The 16,686-nt window shown below is 60.6% G+C and overlaps 1 protein-coding gene across 1 annotated transcript in view; it reads right to left on the minus strand.

Annotated features, from left to right (window-relative positions):
* Positions 1–2,744: 2,744 nt before the first annotated feature.
* Positions 2,745–16,686, minus strand: part of LOC135893490 (anoctamin-7-like) — a 28,367-nt gene continuing 14,425 nt past the window's right edge. Inside the window, exons 14-23 of the mRNA XM_065421320.1 lie at positions 15,881–15,983; positions 14,678–14,789; positions 12,445–12,499; positions 11,742–11,839; positions 11,143–11,279; positions 10,533–10,738; positions 8,275–8,420; positions 7,649–7,739; positions 6,287–6,446; positions 2,745–2,776 (exon numbers count right to left, since the gene is read on the minus strand). Of these exons, the coding sequence (XP_065277392.1) occupies positions 2,745–2,776; positions 6,287–6,446; positions 7,649–7,739; positions 8,275–8,420; positions 10,533–10,738; positions 11,143–11,279; positions 11,742–11,839; positions 12,445–12,499; positions 14,678–14,789; positions 15,881–15,983 (1,140 nt within the window). The remainder of the gene's footprint in view (positions 2,777–6,286; positions 6,447–7,648; positions 7,740–8,274; positions 8,421–10,532; positions 10,739–11,142; positions 11,280–11,741; positions 11,840–12,444; positions 12,500–14,677; positions 14,790–15,880; positions 15,984–16,686) is intronic.

The following is a 16,686-nucleotide window of genomic DNA, read 5'->3' on the forward strand; positions in this document are numbered from 1 at the left end:
GGCCTCGGCGAAGGGGTGGTCAGTTTTCTGTGATTAGAAAGTTGGCAACCCTCGCCCAGTCACTGGTGTTTGACTTAAGCATCTTCCAGCAGTAGAGCAGGGCTGGCTCCACTCAGTAAAAATGGAGATCCAGGCCTCCTGGACAAGCAAATTGCTCACCCGACCCCCAACACACAACCACACCAGCTGCCGTCAGGTCATTCCAGGTTTTATTCCCCCCCTCCCCGCACATACAGCATGACAAGGAGCTCTACGTGGCCTGGGGCACATGCTCCAGGCAGGCCAGGCTCAGCGGAGTCGCTAGCATTACGTACGAAGGACTTGGAAGAGGCCGCAGAGCTTGGCACGCCAACGCATTGTCTGACTTGACCCTGCAGCACCCCCCATTGGTGCCTAGTGGGACTGCAGGTGAGCGGGGCAGGGAACGTCCTCATTCAATGGCTCCCCTTGGGAGTGAGCATGCACATGGAGGACATTCAAACCATGGTAGAAGCTTTTCTATAGCCTTGAAATGATCCCCTCCCTGCCCCTCTGCGGGTCTGGCCTGGAACAGCTGCATGTCATTGGTGGCTGCAGCTTGGAGCCAGGTGCAATTGGCCTAACGGGCAGGGGAGTGCGTGGCCCTGGCTCCCCCCCGCCCAGCCCTGCGTTGACCTATCACCCCGTCCCATGCACAAACGTAACTTGCTCTAAGTGTCGAGACATGTGGGGTATAGTGGTAGTAGCTTTGTCAGGCTATTAGATTGAAACATGGTTGGCGAACACAAATAATTGGGGGCTTTAGGCTTTGCCTGTCTCCGTGGGAAAGGCTGGATTTTAGTCATGCTAAAGCCGGGCTTTTAGCTAATGTGCTTCCAGCCTGAGAACGTAACCCCAGGTCGTGAGCTCTGGTTTCTGCAAGCCCCCTTTTGCAATCAGGGGGTCTTGGAATCTGGCAGTTTGGTAACCAGGCGGTACCTAGATAGTTCGGCTGTACGGATATATAGGGATTGTTAAGAAATGATCCATGTTAACGATTGGCAGTTTGGTTGTGGACACCGGGCATGGATAATGGACGGGGACAAACCTTAGCTGGCCCCAGAAAGGGACTGAATACGGATATGCAGCCCAGTCGTTACAGAAAGGATGGGTCTAAAACATCTGATTGAAGTCACCCCATTTCAGATTCTTTGGGCTCCTGATTCAGGGCTTCTGAGGTGCTCCGTTTCCCATTCATCTCGTTAGTGCAGCTGCATGATTACGTGTCAGTGGGCTACCTCAGGGCTTGAAAACCTTTGGCCTTTATGGAGCTTTGTGCTCGTTAGTTATAACAAGGCATGTGCTCCTTGGGGGTCTGACTAATTGTGTCCCCTGTTGTGAACTGAGCCAGTGCCCTATGCCAGTGGTCCCCAACCTTTTCCGTGGGGCGGGCGCCGGATGACTAGCCGCCGAGGACCGTGGCCGCCGGACAAGCAGCCGCCGAAATGCCGCCGTGAAGTGGCAACGTCAAGAGGCATCGCTGCCAAAATGCCAAATTTCGGCGGTAGCGCTTCTTGACGTTGCTGCTTCTCGGCGGCATTTCGGCAGCTGCTTTTCCGGCAGCCAGTAGGTGGGCGCACATGGATGCCATGGCGCCCGCGGGCACCGCGTTGGGGACCCCTGCCCTATGCAAAGGGAAAGGTCTGCGTAGCCCAGTTTGGGAAGGACCTGAGCTCATCACTATCGCTGGGGTGGGGTCAATCCACAAACATTCTAAGTGTGAGAAATCGACAGCCTGGTTCTGACATGGGGACAGAACGTGACAGACACAGAGGCCTGGGTGTAGCACTGGCTGCTGGCGTCTATTTGTTGCCCCCTGCCTCTCCTGCCCGCCTCACACCCCTTGCAGCCACAGCCCCCAGAGAGGCCAGCCCAGCCCGCTCTGGACGATCTTGGCCCAGAAGGGACGTGAGCTGGGGCTGACAGACTGATTCCACCGAGAGCCTTGGGAGGAAGGGAAAAGCCGGCACAGGGTCTCTGTCCCCACTGGTATCTCCGCGCGGCCGTGACAGGAGCCGTAAATTGCACCAGCACCTTGGGCGATGGGCCCACTGGGGCTCAGACCAACCGTGTGCATGCGGGGGGATGCACAACAGGGGGGCCGCGCTGCTCCTCCCTGGGGTGTTTGCGTTGCCACATTTGCAGTGCATTTCTCAGTGCACCCTTCCAGCTGCTGCTCTGTGCCCCGGGGCCGCTCGCCTCTGAACGGGGTGACCTTGACCTGACAGCCAGCCCCACTCAGAGCGATTAGGAGGGTCCCGCGGCATGGGCCAGAGTCAGCCGGACGCATGGGGCCCCCACTGCCGATTGCCTTGGAGCGTGAGCAGCCTTGGACCCATCACTGCCCGTCTTGGAGGCAGCAAAGCGTTCGCAGGCTGGGGGCGAGCGAGGGGCCCGCTGGGCCGACTCAGCCAGGAGCGCAGCGGCAGCCAGCGCCAGCTTCCTCCTCCGGGCTCGGGATACTTCTCACACGCCAGCTGCCTCATTACCTACACCCAGGCCAGGCACACGTCTCTGGGTCCGATGAGCCTCGCCCCGGCACGCTGGAGGTCGAAGGTCGTCTGTGGGGCGTTGCTGCTTTGCTGGCCCCTCTGGACAGCTCCGGTTTGGCCCCTTCCCGCCCTGCCAGTGGCAAGTCACCTGATCGAGTGTGGAGGGGGCCCGGCCCCAGCCAGCTCTGCCTTCCCATCTGCCAAGCCCGCGGGGGCTGCTTCCAGCCGGCGCCGCTAGCTCATGCTGCTGGATGAAAGGCTGCTTGCTGCGCAGGGTGGAGAGGGAACGGCAGGGTTAGAATTCAACCAATGGTATTGGCTCCAGGCCCGATCCTGCAAGCGAGGGGTGGGGAGGCCCCTTGTGTTGCAGGATTGGGCCCACACAGTAGCACTGTAACTATAGGGGGTGGCTAGAGCGGGGGGAAGGGGGTAATAAAATCCTGCAAGTGGGGGAGAGGGTAAAACATTGGTGCTGGCGCCTCGTTCCAGCTCCGCAGTGGGACACAGACCAGGGTGGTCTGAAGGCGCTAACCGGGGCTGTGTCTGGGTGGGGGTGGCATTTCCCCACTGCAGCGCTGCACTCTTCCTCCAGGTGATGTGAAACCGCGAATGCTGCAGTGATACACCCAAGCGCCCGTTTCTCTCTGGCCTCCAGCTCCCCTGTGGCAGTGAGTTCCACAGCTCACACACGAAGAGCTCAGCTCTATGAAAGCGTCTCATACACCAGTGGTTCTCAACACAGGGCCCGTGAACCCTTTCAGGGGGCCGCAGGGCCCCACGGATAAAACCCAGAGCTCAAGCCCCAGCACCTCCCATGGGGCTGAAGCCAGGAGCTGTGGGGTTGAAGCCCCGATCCCCAGGGCCCCCCACGGGGCTGAAGCCCTGAGCCCATGGGCAGAGTTGAGGGTACATAGGGGTGTTGCCCCCCCCGAAACTACAGTGGAAGAGCAGGGCAACCCCCGGACAGCTCCACCCCCACCCCAACCTCCTTCTCTTCCCGCCCACTGGCCCGGTCGGAGGTGGGAAGCCGGAGTCAGTGCGGGAAGCTGCTGCTCTGGCGGTGCCATGGGGCAGGCAGGCGTGCGGCGTCCCTCGGCTGCTGCTGCTGTAGGGGGTTGAAGCTGCTCCTCAGCTCCCTGCCCGCTTTGCTCCCGCAGCTGGTCAGAGCCGCCTGTGTGGGGGACCCGGCTCCATGGCTGGCAGAGCCCTCGGGGAACAGGGACCGCAGGGGAGCCCTCTGGGCACACAGCCCCTAGCTACCCCCTGTGCTACCCCCTCCCTGCACCCTGAGCTACCCCCTGCCCGCACCCAGCCCCTAGCTACCCCCTCCCTGCACCCTAAGCTGTTTTCAAACTTTTTGAGCCGAGTCCCCCCGTTGAGTTACATTTTTTGGCTGTCCCCCCACAGCCCAGACAGGCGGGCGGCCTGCTGAGGTAAGCCAGGGGGTGGAGGTGTCGCTCCCTCCCCGGGCCCCGCTGTGCAGAGCTGGCTCGACCCCCGCTGGCGCCTGCCCACCCAAAATAGAAATCAAACTACACCTATGCCCGAGTCCCCCTCCCCCCAGCCCAGAGCCCCGAGTTCTCCCCTCCCTCGCCAGGCCCTGGAGTTTTTATAACATGTTGGGGGGGGGAGGGGCTCAGAAAGAAAAAGGTTGAGACCCCCTGGCCTACACCAAGGAGCCGCCTGTCCTGCTTTCAGTCCCTCCTGCAGGAGCCTCCTTTCCCAGGGTGATTTCTTGCCCCCAGTTGCTAGCTGAGGTTGCCATGTGAGCCAAATTCGCTCCCAGTGTAACTCCACCAGCCTTCCCCAGCCCCACGGAGACAGCTCGTGCCCTCGGCTCGATGGGCTGCGCCCGCTGACCCCAGGGGAAAGCAGAACGTGGTGCAACGGTCAGCAGCCCTCGGCACGGCCACTGCAATGCGAAGCGCTCTGGAAACTCCCACCCCATGTGTCTCAAACGGCCCCCCAGGGACGGACCCGCTTCTCCACATTTCTCACGCCTCGTCCTGTTCGTTCGGGGGCAGCAGCAATACCCCAATAATCAGACCGAAATGGGAATGAAGAGAGAGGAGCAACCCCCTGTGGGGGGGCTCTGGGAGAAGGGAGGGGGGGCAGTTTGCCTCTCTGGCACACAGCCCCCTTTAGCATTCAGATGGCAACACTGCCATGCCCGCTCTGCCCACAGTGACCCAGCAGGCGAATGCTGGGGTCGGGGCCCACCAGGAGCGTGTGGGGATGGGCCAGGGAAAGGCGAGCGCCCTGGGTGTGTATTGCACAAACACCACAACACAACACAGCAAGCAACAACTATCGAGAAACAGCGGCAGGAGCTGTTCCCAGAGTCTGTCTTACGGGGTGCTGGATCCTAGCCCGGACTGCCCCCAGAGCCCATTCCAGGTGAGCAGAGAGATCCAGTCCGGGTTAGTCACCTGGCCTGACCTAACTGCAGATCCCACTGGCTAAGCCCCCCACCCCGTTACAGGTGCAGGGAAATCCAGGACAGGAATTCGTTTTGCCCGAAGAGGATTCTGGAGTCGGGGGGGGGGAAGTGATGGAAATGAGCCAGCCGGCAGAACCTAGTGGCAGAGAGGGGCAGAGACACCAGGAGGTGGAGCCCATTGCAGCAGGGAACGACAGGACTTGAGTCCTGCGGGTCAGAGCAGCACGCTCAGTTCGGAGCTCAGAGCACAGGCCCGGGTGCCGGGCTGCCCTCACCCTTGCTCCCTGCTGAGAGCAGAAGCCCCCCGCACTTGCCCTGCTGATATGCCCCAGAGCTGATCTACTCCAGCGCTCGCTCGGGCTGAGAGGGGAGCTGAGTCTCCACGGCCCATTGGATCCTTGGCCTCTCTCCTGGGGCAGCCGACAGGGGCGCACCGGGATGGCGGCGTTTCCCTTTAAGAATGGGTGTGAGAATGCTCACATGGCAACCTCAGCTAGCAACTGGGGGCAAGAAATCACCCTGGGAAAGGAGGCTCCTGCAGGAGGGACTGAACCATGAATTGAAGTTCACAGGTAGGTATCTGGCCCGCAGACCTCGAGGTACCAGCAGGCCTAGCGCGCACCCTCAGCAGGTCCCCGCTTTGCAGGATCTCGCACTGAGGCCACCCATTCCTGACTGCCGAGTCCTGAAGCAACCCGTCAGCTCCCACCCGCTTTGTGACAGGAAGTGGCTCTATCCCAGGGGTCAGCGGGTGCCCGGCGGGCTAGTGCAGGAGCCCACTTCACTCAGAGATCTGGTGTCCCAAAGGTGATACGGGCTTGGCGGCTTCTGCTTGACCCTGGCAGACGTTTGTCCGTATCCCAAACCCCTGCCCACAGCGTGGAGCAGAGCAGGCACTGGTGCTCACGAGGCCTAGGCTGGAAGAGCGGGGCAGCGGATCCAGGTGAGGATTGCGGGGTAACAGCGGAGTTGGGGGGGGATCAGACTGGACAGATGGGCACTGAAGTGCACCAGCAGAGCTGTGTGTGCAGAATCTCACACACTTGTCCGCGCTACGCTCCGAGTTCCTCACTTAGCTAAGTCACCGCAGAACAAAAATGAGTCTCCCCTGATGTGCCAGCGCGGAGAGCCTGTGGCGAACAACTGGCAGAGGCAAGGACATAGCGAGAAGCAGAGCGATTCCACCCATGGGGCCAGACCTCAACTGTCCCCCCTCCAGCCTCTCCAGCCCAGGGCCTCCCACTCCGTGGGGCTCCTGTCAGTCGCTCGCTAGCCCGCATCTGTTTCACAGAGGGACAAGGACAGACCCGTGCCCGCCGGCTCCTCGCACACTGACCTGGCGAAGCTGAGTCGTGACTCACCGTCAGCAGCACCTCCTGGTTATCGGCCAGTGCCTGCTTGGCTAAGTAGCGCTCTCGCTTGATCTTCAGCTCCAGCGACCCCGGGACGTCGGGCACCAGCCAGTCGATGAGGCGCAGGAAGAAAAAGACGACGTGCTGATGGGGCGGGGGGAGCGGAGGGGAAAGCGGCGAGGAGAGGCAAGGACAAACGGACAGACAGTGAGAAGCAGGGACAGGCGGACGAAGAGAGCGGCAGGGAGGATAAAGGCACATGGAAAACAAGAAGAAAGGACGAGGTTCAGAGAGGCTCCATTCAAAATGGCCCAGCTGTCTCTACCCTGTTAGTCATGGCCAGAGGGGAAGGCTGGCCCAGTGGTTAGGGCCCGAACTTGGCACTTAGCCTTGTGGGGCATCAGGGAGTCGTGAGGACAGACACACTGACAACCGTGTGGGTCTCGGGTACTACTGCGCAGATCCCAGCCCTACAGAGCTGTCCACCCAGCCCCACAGAGGGCAGCCGCTGCAAGCCACTGGCCTAGTCACTGAGACTGTTTTAAGCAGTAGGCAGGGTGCTGAATGTGGCCTGGACCCAGCACTGCCTTTCAGGCCACACTGGGCACCGCCCATCCCCTCCCTTTGATTCCCAAGCTCCTGGCCCAGCCCAGGTCAGCATCAGTCCCAGTCGATGTCTGGCCGCCTTCAACCCCTCCAGGTTTGCCCTCCAACCAAAACTCTGCATTCCCAGATGTTGGGGGCTTCATACCAAACCGCCAGGGTCCATGAGCCTCTGTCGGGCTCCTAATGCTCCGGTCACACACATAACAATAACGGGGCCTCTCGCCAGAGTCCTGGAGCCTCTGCTCCAGCTGGGCTTGGATACGCAGCACCGATTCGTTGCCCGAGTGTGTCATGGACAGTCAGGAAAGTGCTGTACAGCCAGCCTCCCTGGCATGGTCCCTGCGCCTCTGGAGGGAGGCGGGGAGGACGGAAAGTCAGGTGACGATGCCAAATAGTTGGGATGGGGCAGGTCCTTGGAAAGGATCCACAGCTCAGGTCTGGTTCGAGCTGGGGTCTCGGGGTGAGGTTTGTGTGTCCAGACTGGCTCCTCTGCCCTTCAATGCAACCCCCCCCGGAGGTTTCTGATCCACTTGGAAAGAAATAAACCAGGGTGATGGGCTTGGTCCAGGACCCTAAAGGGACACAGCAGAGAAGAAGGGGCAGCCCAGCCCCTCCCCCCTCGCTCTCAGCTCCCCGGCCTGGCCTGGGTCCAGCCCGGCTGGCAGGGGCTCCGCGCGGCACAGGGGGGCCGGTGGGAGGATCGCTGAGCCCACGCCTGCACGGTGCCGACCGAGGCTCACCTCAAAAGCGATGATGAAGCCCAGGCGGACAGCCAGCAGCTTCCAGTAGAAGAGAGTGTAGTTCCCATTGGCATCCCGGAAGGCTTTGTACCTGGGCACAGGGGCAGCAGCTTAGGGGGGGGCTAGCTCAGTCCCCCACTTGTGGGCCTCACCTTGGTGGGTGGGGCGAGGAGAGGTACTTGACTGACTGCCCTGGCAGCTCCCACACTCCAACCCCCCCAAACTAGATCCCCCCGGGGGACAAGCTGGGAGGTCAGGCCCCACGGCCCAGTCAGCCCTGGGTCCCTGATGACCTGCCAGTGAGTGGCCAGCTGGTGCCAAGGGGGGTGGAGCCTTCCTGGCAGCTGCCCTTTGGGAACTGGACTGAGACCCACCAACCTCATCTCACACAAGCCCCCACCGTGACCCCGTGGTGAACGGCTCCGGACCCAACCCCAGGGAAGCCTCGGAAAATGGGCTTGGTTCTGCTCAGCTGGGGAGAGAAGGGTCTTAACTGCAGCTCCCCATCATCCTCCCCCTTGCCCTCTCCCCAGCCCCCTGTGCGGTCCCTCCCCTTTCTCCACTGACCCATCCTCCCTCCCACCACCTCCCCCGTCGCCCCTCCCACCACCTCCCCTGCCTGGCACCTGCACAGGGTGTGGTTGCCGGTGGCCAGGTAGCGCGGGGGGGAGTAGGCCAGGGTGAAGTTGACGTAGCCCTGCAGCTGGCTGTCGTGCTCGTACTGGTAGAGGAGCCGGGGCAGGAAGTCCGAGGTGAAGGCAATGAGGAAGGCCTGAGTGCGCAAGGACGAGGGTCAAGGGCAAGTCATCCGGGACGTCCCCCGATCTCCCCTCCCCGGGGGTGAGAACAGCGCCACCCTGCTGAGCCAGGGTTCCCCGCCGTGGGGTGCACGGGGCTGCCGCGGGGGGGGGGGGAGGGGCTGGAGGCTCGGGCCACGGGCTGCCCTGCTGGGAGCGATGGAGGAGAGGAACATGGCTGGCAGGGGGAGGAGAGTGGCCAAGTCAGTGCAGTGTTTCAGGGACCACATAGAGATAGAGGCCTGGAAGGGACCTCGCGAGACCGTCTAGTCCAGTCCCCTGCCCTGAGGCAGGACTAAGTATCATCTGGACCAGCCTGGCAGGTGTTTGTCCAACCTGCTCTTTAAAACCGCCACTGACCGAGATTCCACATCGTCCCGCCGTCACTTGTTCCAGTGCATAACTGCCCTGAGAGCCAGGGAGTTTTCCTAATGTCCGATCTAAGCCCCCCTTGCTGCAATTTCAGCCCCTTGCTTCTTGTCCTATCCTCAGAGGTTAACGAGAACAATTTATCACCCTTCTTCTTGTCACAACCTTTTACGTGCTTGAAAACTGTTATCATGTCCCCTCTCAGTCTTCTCTTCTCCAGACTAAACAAACCCAGTTTTTTCAATCTTCCCTCATAGCTCATGTTTTCTAGACCTTTAATTATTTTTGTTGCTCTTCTCTGGACTTTCTCCAATTTGTCCACATCTTTCCTGAAACGTGGCACCCAGAATTGGACACAATACTCCAGCTGAGGCCATATAAATGCAGAGTAGAGCAGAAGAATTACTTCTCGTGTCTTACTTACAGTATTCTTGCTAATACATCCCAGAATGATGTTAGCTTTTCTTGCACCCATGTTACACTGCTGACTCATATTTAGCTTTCAGAGTAGCAGCCGTGTTAGTCTGTATCCGCAAAAATAACAGGAGTACTTGTGGCACCTTAGAGACTAACAAATTTATTAGAGCATAAGCTTTCGTGGGCTACAACCCACTTCTATTTAGCTTGTGATCCACTATGACCCCCAGATCCCTTTCCGCAGGACTCCTTCCTAGGCAGGCATTTCCCATCGTGTATGTGTGCAACTGATGGTTCCTTCCTCAGTGCAGTACTTTGCATTTGTCCTTATTGAATTTCATCCTGTTTACTTCAGACCATTTCTCCAGTTTGTCCAGATCATTTTGAATTTTAATCCTGTCCTCCAAAGCTCTTGCAACCCCTCCCTGCTTGGTATCATCCGCAAACTTTATAAGTGTACTCTCTATGCCATTCTCTAAATCATTGATGAAGATATTGAACAGAACCGGACACAGAATCGAACCCTGCGGGACCCCACTCGTTACGCCCTTCCAGCATGACTGTGAACCACTGATAACGACTCTCTGGGAACGGTTTCCCAACCAGTTCTGCCCCCACCTTATAGCAGGCGATATTACTCTAGTTTGTTTAAGAGAAGGTCACATGAGACAGTATCAAAAGCCTAACTAAAGTCGAGGTACACCACATCTACCGCTTCCCCCATCCACACAGCTTGTCACCCTGTCAAAGAACGTTTCTCTCAAGTCACCTAAGACCAGATGGAGGGTGTCAGGTGGCAGAGATCGGAGAGGGGGATTGGGCGCCATAGGGATACATGTGGGAGCCTGGATGGGTGCCACAGGGCGCACCACCGACTCCCAGCCCCTGGAGAAGCACCAGATGCAGGGAAAACTGGGGCACATGGTACCCTGCTCTGGCAATCTCCTGTCTTCAAAGCCCATCCCCAAGGCAGACAGGGCACAATCCACCCTCACCTTCACCGGGGCACGGCTCCTTTAGGGCCCTGTGTGCACGGCGCCCACCCCACGCAGCTCATGCCAGGGACAGGCCGGGGGCACCCCAGGGACAGGCAGCCAGCAGAGGCAGGTAAGAGGGTGCCAGGGAAGCAGCAGGAGGCTGCTCCAAGCAGGGGGGCAGCGGGAATGGAGGCAGGGAGCCAGCAGGGCACGGGAGGGGCAGGGTGAGTCGAGAGAGGACAGGGCATTGGATTGTTCCAGGCCACGGGGGCTGCTCAGTGCCTGGACTGGGAACGGCCTCCGAGGAGCCGGCTCTGCACTCACGTTGATGACGACGGAGATCTGAGCCAGGACCTCCAGGATGAGGAACCAGACCCCGATGTCCTGGGTGCGGTAGGCCACCGGGCGCCGGTACTCGCACACGAACTTCTGGGCGTCCAGGCGGATCTCCACCCAGTTATTGAGCAGGGCGAAGAGCGGGGCCAGCGGGAAGGCAGCCACGAAGATCGTGATGAACCCGAACTGCAGCACTGCGAGCCCAAGGGAGCAAGGAGTGAGGCGGCCGCTCAGCCAGGGTCTGCTCCCCCATCGCCAGCAGGAGCCCATGAAGAGGCTGGGACTGGAGTACCTGGGCGCTCCCCTCCACAGCCAGCACTTCTGCCCCGTGCCCTACAGCGCCCCCTGCTGCAAACGGCTGGGCGCTCCCCCAGCAAGCGCTCTCTATAGGATGAATAGCTTTTAGTTACAAATCAAACACCTCCCAGGCCTGGCCGCGGCTCTCCCTCCAGCAGTGGGGCTGGGTATACAGCTCCCTGCATTAAGGCTGAAGCTCCAGCGACCTGCAGTCTGGGATTTCCACGCAGGCTGAGCCAGAGTCGCTGGGCACCAGCTGCCAGCGTGTCTCCTCACCCGGCCGGCTGCGCCCCTCGCTCACCCATCTCCAGGTACTCTTCAAAGAGCCCCTCGCACTCGATCAGCTCGTAGTCCTCCTCCCAGCGCGGGGGCTCCTGGCTGATCTGCGCGCCCCGCACCCTGGCCAGCTTGCGCTTCTGCCGCCAGGCCTTCAGCTTGCTGCAGAGGGGAAGGGGGACAGGGGAGAATCCGTGGGCTGGTTCGTGGAGGGTGTGCATGGAGGATGGGGGCTGCTTTTATATCAGCCAGAGGGAGGGAGGCACAGAGCCACGTCTTGTATCACACAGGTGCTGTCCAGGGTTTCCCTGCAACCACCACAGGTGGAACCTGCCATCTGCTAGAGCAGTGGGTCAGTGCCAAGAGCCCCCCAGCCTGCCCCGGGCTTGGCAAGAGGAGAAACCGGTACTGGATTTCTGAGCCGTCCGGCTCAGCCCCTAGACCCTCCTTTCCCACCTGACTGTAACCGAATGCCATGGCCTGCCCCCCGCCTTCTGGCTCCTGCCTGGGCGGCCCTGATGGTTCCCAGCCCTAGGGGATGGGGTGTACCCCGACACAACCCCGGTAGCTCCTGGCCTCCTAACACCAAGCTGCCCCCATCGCCAGGCTCCACCGGGCACTCACGGGATGACGAACTCCTGGACGTTGCTGATGATCTGTTTCCCCACCATGATGATGAACAGCTGCTGCGCCAGTTCGATCAGGCACCCCCCGGGGCCGCACTGCGGGAGCCAGGAGAGACAGGAGCACACGGTCACTCAGGCCTGGCCTGGGTTAGCTCAGCAGCTGGCTCGGCCTGTACATCCCGGTGCAGAACGACCCAGCCAGCCTCAGCCTTGGGGGAGAGAGACCTGAGCCTCGGGAGGTCCAGCCCCACACGCTCCCGGCACAGGCCAGACCAGCTCCGCGCTGGGATCGCACGGCCTCTCCCCTGGCAGCCCCAGCAGACTCCTAGCATGGGAGCCCCCACCCCGGGGTCCATCTCGGCCTGGATCCTATCCCTGAGAGCGGCCACTGCCAGGTGCAATGATCTGCCACGGACGGAATTGTCTGCCTGGCAGCATCAGAGAAGCCCCGCAGGGTCCCTAAGGCTGTTGTGGTGGGACATAACAGGAGCGTCTCCTAAGGGCTGGGCATGCTGAGGACGGGGTGATGGGACCCCAAGGGAGCAGGGAGTGTGGCTGGTAAAGGACAAACCATCAAAGCTCTTTGGAGGGGGGACTGGCGCTTTGTTCTGGGTTTGTACAGCATCTAGCGCCCAGGGGTCTTGGGCCGTAGCTGGGGCTCCAAGAGGCTCCCTGTGGTGTCCCCCACCCCGGAGACTCACCTCCTCGTTCCTCAGGCCGAGCAGTGTACCGTACTGCCCGGGGTACCCCACAAACCTGCGGGGACAGGAGACGCCTGGTCGGTTGTTTCTCTGATCTGCGGCAGGGCAGGCATCGACTGGCTCATTTCTCACAGTGCCTAACCACTGGGACAGACTGCCGAGGGGGGCGGGCTCTCCGTCTCCTCAGGGCTTCAGAGCCAGCCCAACCATTAGCCAAGCACAACTACATGCCCAGCTCAGGGTGACATCCTCGGGCGACCCAACGGCCCTTTCTGGCTCCGCATCTCCTTGCTCTCACCCAGGCTGTCCCAAAGACAGAGCCCCCGCAGCACCGGCTGCCCCTCCCCGGAAAGGAGAAGGGGCACGGGAGGGCTGTGCGCTGGGTGCAGGGATCCGACCCTGCCAGGCAGTGAGATAGCTGCAGGCAGGCGCGCTAGCTGGAGGTGCCGAGCTCAGGCAGGGCCGTGTGTGCAGCATCTCCGCAGCAGACACAGGCTGGGATGAGGTCAGGGCGATTCTCCGGGGAGGCTGCTGGACACAGCCAGACCCTGCGGTTCTCTCTGACCCTCAGGCTGACCCACCCGGCCTGCGCTGCCTCCTGTCGCCGCAGGGGGTCTCCCTCAGACCCAGCCTGGATCCACCCACCAAGGAATGGGCCGTGGCAGGGCCCGCCAGTGCTCCCGCCCTGCAGGACCGAAGGCACGTGGGGGCTCCAGAAAGGGGGTCATGCAGCAGCAGCAGCAGCTCTTCGCTTCCAGCACAGACTCCCCCGCCCCCAGCATGCCAACAAGCATCACGGAGCCCCCAGATCTGGGGGGGTGCCCGTCCCAGTCTCCTCTCGGAAGCAGCAACTGCAGCCCAACCCCTTCCCTGCAGCACGGTCCTGCCAGTGACGGGAGAAGGAACCTCACCCGGACCCTCTGTCATGCCACACGTGCTTTCCCTGTGGGGGTCATTCATGACTGTTCTTCAGCCCGGTGGTGGGCTCTAAGGGCTCCCCCGGTGGTAGATTTAATCCCTGCACTCCTCCCCCTGTTTGTGGGGGCCAGGCTCAAGGTCAGGGGTTTGAATCCAGGGTGGGTCAGGCTTCTGGTTTGCCAGTTCCCAGCTCCAAAATGATCTCACTTGCGCTCCAGTGACGGGAGACGGAAATCAGGACACCCAGGAGGTTTGGGATTTTTTCCACATAAATTTGGCGTTAAGTCATCTGCTCGGAAGAATTTCAGCTGCGTCTGGGAGAACAGGGAGGCAGCGTCTCTGAGCCAACCAGCCGGCTGGTTGTGCAAAGCCCCTCGGGGATCTGATCTCTTTCAGGTGTGGGGGGGCTTCTAATGTAATCTATGATGTGTTAACAATAACAGAGGATCCTGGCAACCACAGCGAGGACCCACCGGAAGAGGGCAGAGCCGTTTCACGTGGGGCGAGAGGGGGCGATAGATTCAATGGTGTATTCATAAACCTTGCCCGCCTGTGGTTTTTGGGGGGGAATCTCCAAGCCCACAGCTGAACAGTGCATCCATTGTGCAGGGGCATCGGCAGACACATGGCACAGGGATCCCGGGCATGACTGGAGCAGCCAGATGTTCCACAGATGAGTCACATCTGCCTTTTTTGTCCTCCCAGAGCAACCAAATCATTCCTCCCTGGCTGATCACTGAGCACCTTGGCTCCAGTCCCTCCCTACACAGGATGTGATTGAACTGGGGGTTGGCAGGTGGCTCCAAGGGAGGGGATTCCCCTCCCTAGGAAGGGGTGTCAAGAGCCAGCCACCCCTCCCCAGGACCTATCTCCATGGCCAGGTCAGAACGGTGTTTGGAAGACACAGAATTAGGGGTAGCACAACATACCATACAGCCACCCAGCATGCTAACGTGTGCCATGCATAGCACACGCTGCCATATAGGTCATGCATGTGCCGTGTACAGGCGCATGTGCCATCATGTGATACGCTTACAGCTCACGCGAGTGTGCATGCACCATGTGCACGGTGCCACACACGCTGGGCACATTTACTGGTGTCATTCTTGGCAGTGCAGTGGAACGCAGCATGGCCCAGGGACAGAACGTCTCTCGAGTGGCTGCAGCCTCCAGCTCTGCCCACGGAGCCGGTTCCCTTCTACACCGTTCCCCTCCCTCCCTGCCTCAGGGAGGCCCCGGACCAGCCTGCCTCACGTGATTCCCCGTCACCCGGACCCCTTGCACACAGAGCCGGGAGCAGCACGCCGTCTCGCACCTGCCTTTGAAGAAGGCCACGTAGAAGGGGGAGGAGTAGAAGTTGACAAACTGGAAGATGAAGACTTTGAAGGTGAAGGCGTCCTCGTGCAGAGTCTGGGTCCGGTGCATCTCTGCGGAGGGGACACAAGGGAACAGCGTCAGCAAGTCACACACGGGCACTGCCCAGAGGCCTCGGTAGCCAGTCAGCTCCCCAGGCCAGCAGGCATGAGGCTACGGGAGGGAGCGTCACTTCCTCTGCCACTGAGGACTCCCCCACCCCTCACTCCACATCTGAGCCATCCCCAGCTCACACCGGCACCTCCTGCTGATAGACCCGGGCCCAGACCCTTTCAGGATTTCTGCAACGGTTTCTGGTCACAGCTCTGCCATCAGGGCTGAGACGGGCACAGGACCAATACACGTCCACATGGAACCCACAGTTCAGGAGCCAGGGTGTTTGTCCCACTGTAGTGACTGGTCCATGTAAGAGGGTAAGCGTCTACTACTGCTGCTAGCTTATGGAGTTGCTCCTTTAGCTCAAGTGGGAAAGGCGCTTTTGGCGCTGAATGCCGCAGGTTCAATCCCCCTTGGCGACCGATGGTGGAAGGGCTGTTACACAGTCAGTGGCTGGGGGACTCGAAGGCCTATTGCATGAGGTTCTCTCTCCAGCAGGGCCCGTAATGACAGGGGCTCTCAGCTGGCCTGGCTGTACAGGCAGTCGCAGGAACGTTCGGTCCCAAGCAAAGCCCTGCACAGACCAGTGGAAAGCGCATCAGCCAATCACAAATTGCATATGCCCACTAGTGACCTCGGTGCGGGGCTTATCCCGGTGGGAGTGCCCACCTGGGTCCCGCAGAGCCAGCCCCCTCCTCCCACACAGGGGACGGGCCGAGGTCTCTGTAGCTGAATCGGCCTGGGATGGAGAAACCATATTTATTTCAGCAGAGCTCGGATCTGTGATACAGCCCTTCCCTGAGCCCCGCCGCTGCCCCCACCACCCAGAAGGTGGCCAAGGCCAGGATGTGCCAGACCTTTGCAGAGGTGTAGGGTGCCCCCCAGAGCTCGCTTGAGGTGGCACCATCCAGCCCCAGAAACCAGAGTAGCCACGCTCCCCCGCACACGCCTCCGGGGCTGGGCCTAGGCTGAGGTCTCTGCAGGACAGTGGGAGCAGCCCGGGGGGAGTTCCAGCCGGGCGGCACTGCCAATGGCTTCTCCTACTCACCCCACCTGGTGAGCTTCTCCGCCAGGGAGGTGTAGACCTGGCTCATGAGGAGGATCAGCGCCAGGTTCACCAGGCTGCTGCTGATGTTCGCTATGTTCCCAGCCTGTAAAACAGCGAGGCAAGTAACAGGTGTCACGGAGTGTGGGGGGACACAAGGCCCTGCACCCCCGGCTTCCTGCGATTCACCATGACTCTCAGCCAGCCAGTAAAGCAGAAGGTTTATTTAGACGACAGGAATGCAGTCCAAGACAGGTCTTGCAGGCACAGACAACAGGACCCCCTCAGTTAGGTCCATCTTGGGGTCCCAGGGCACCACAGCCCCCTTGGGAGGTCAGAGCCCCGTCTGCCTCCCAGCCATGTCACCAGCCAGCTCTGAACTCTCTCCCCAGCCTTTGTTCAGTTTCCCCGGGCAAAGGTGTCACCTGGCCGCTAACCCCTCCCTGGGTTCTCATGTTACATGCTCAGGTATTCTCCCTCGGCCAGTCTCCCATCCCCCAATGCAGACCGTCCTAGCCAACCTCCCCTGTCAGCATTCATAGACCACAGTAAGAACAGTCCCAGTTTGTCACAACGGGCTTCCCTTCCGCTGGGAGCTTCCTGAGTCTCACCCCTGGCTCCTAGCCAGCGCCAGCTCCCAAAGCAGGTCAGGGTCACAAGTCCCATTTTATAGATGGGGAAACTGAGGCAAAGAGCGGGGCAGTCACCTGCCCCAAGGCAGAGCCGGGAATAGAACCGGGTCTCCTGAGTCCCAGTGCAGTGCACCAGCCCCATAGCCCAGCTGAGCCCTGGCGTAGACCTTCTGGGTG

Source organism: Emys orbicularis, chromosome 22 (genome assembly GCF_028017835.1).
Source record: "Emys orbicularis isolate rEmyOrb1 chromosome 22, rEmyOrb1.hap1, whole genome shotgun sequence".
Taxonomy (NCBI): Eukaryota; Metazoa; Chordata; order Testudines; family Emydidae; genus Emys; species Emys orbicularis.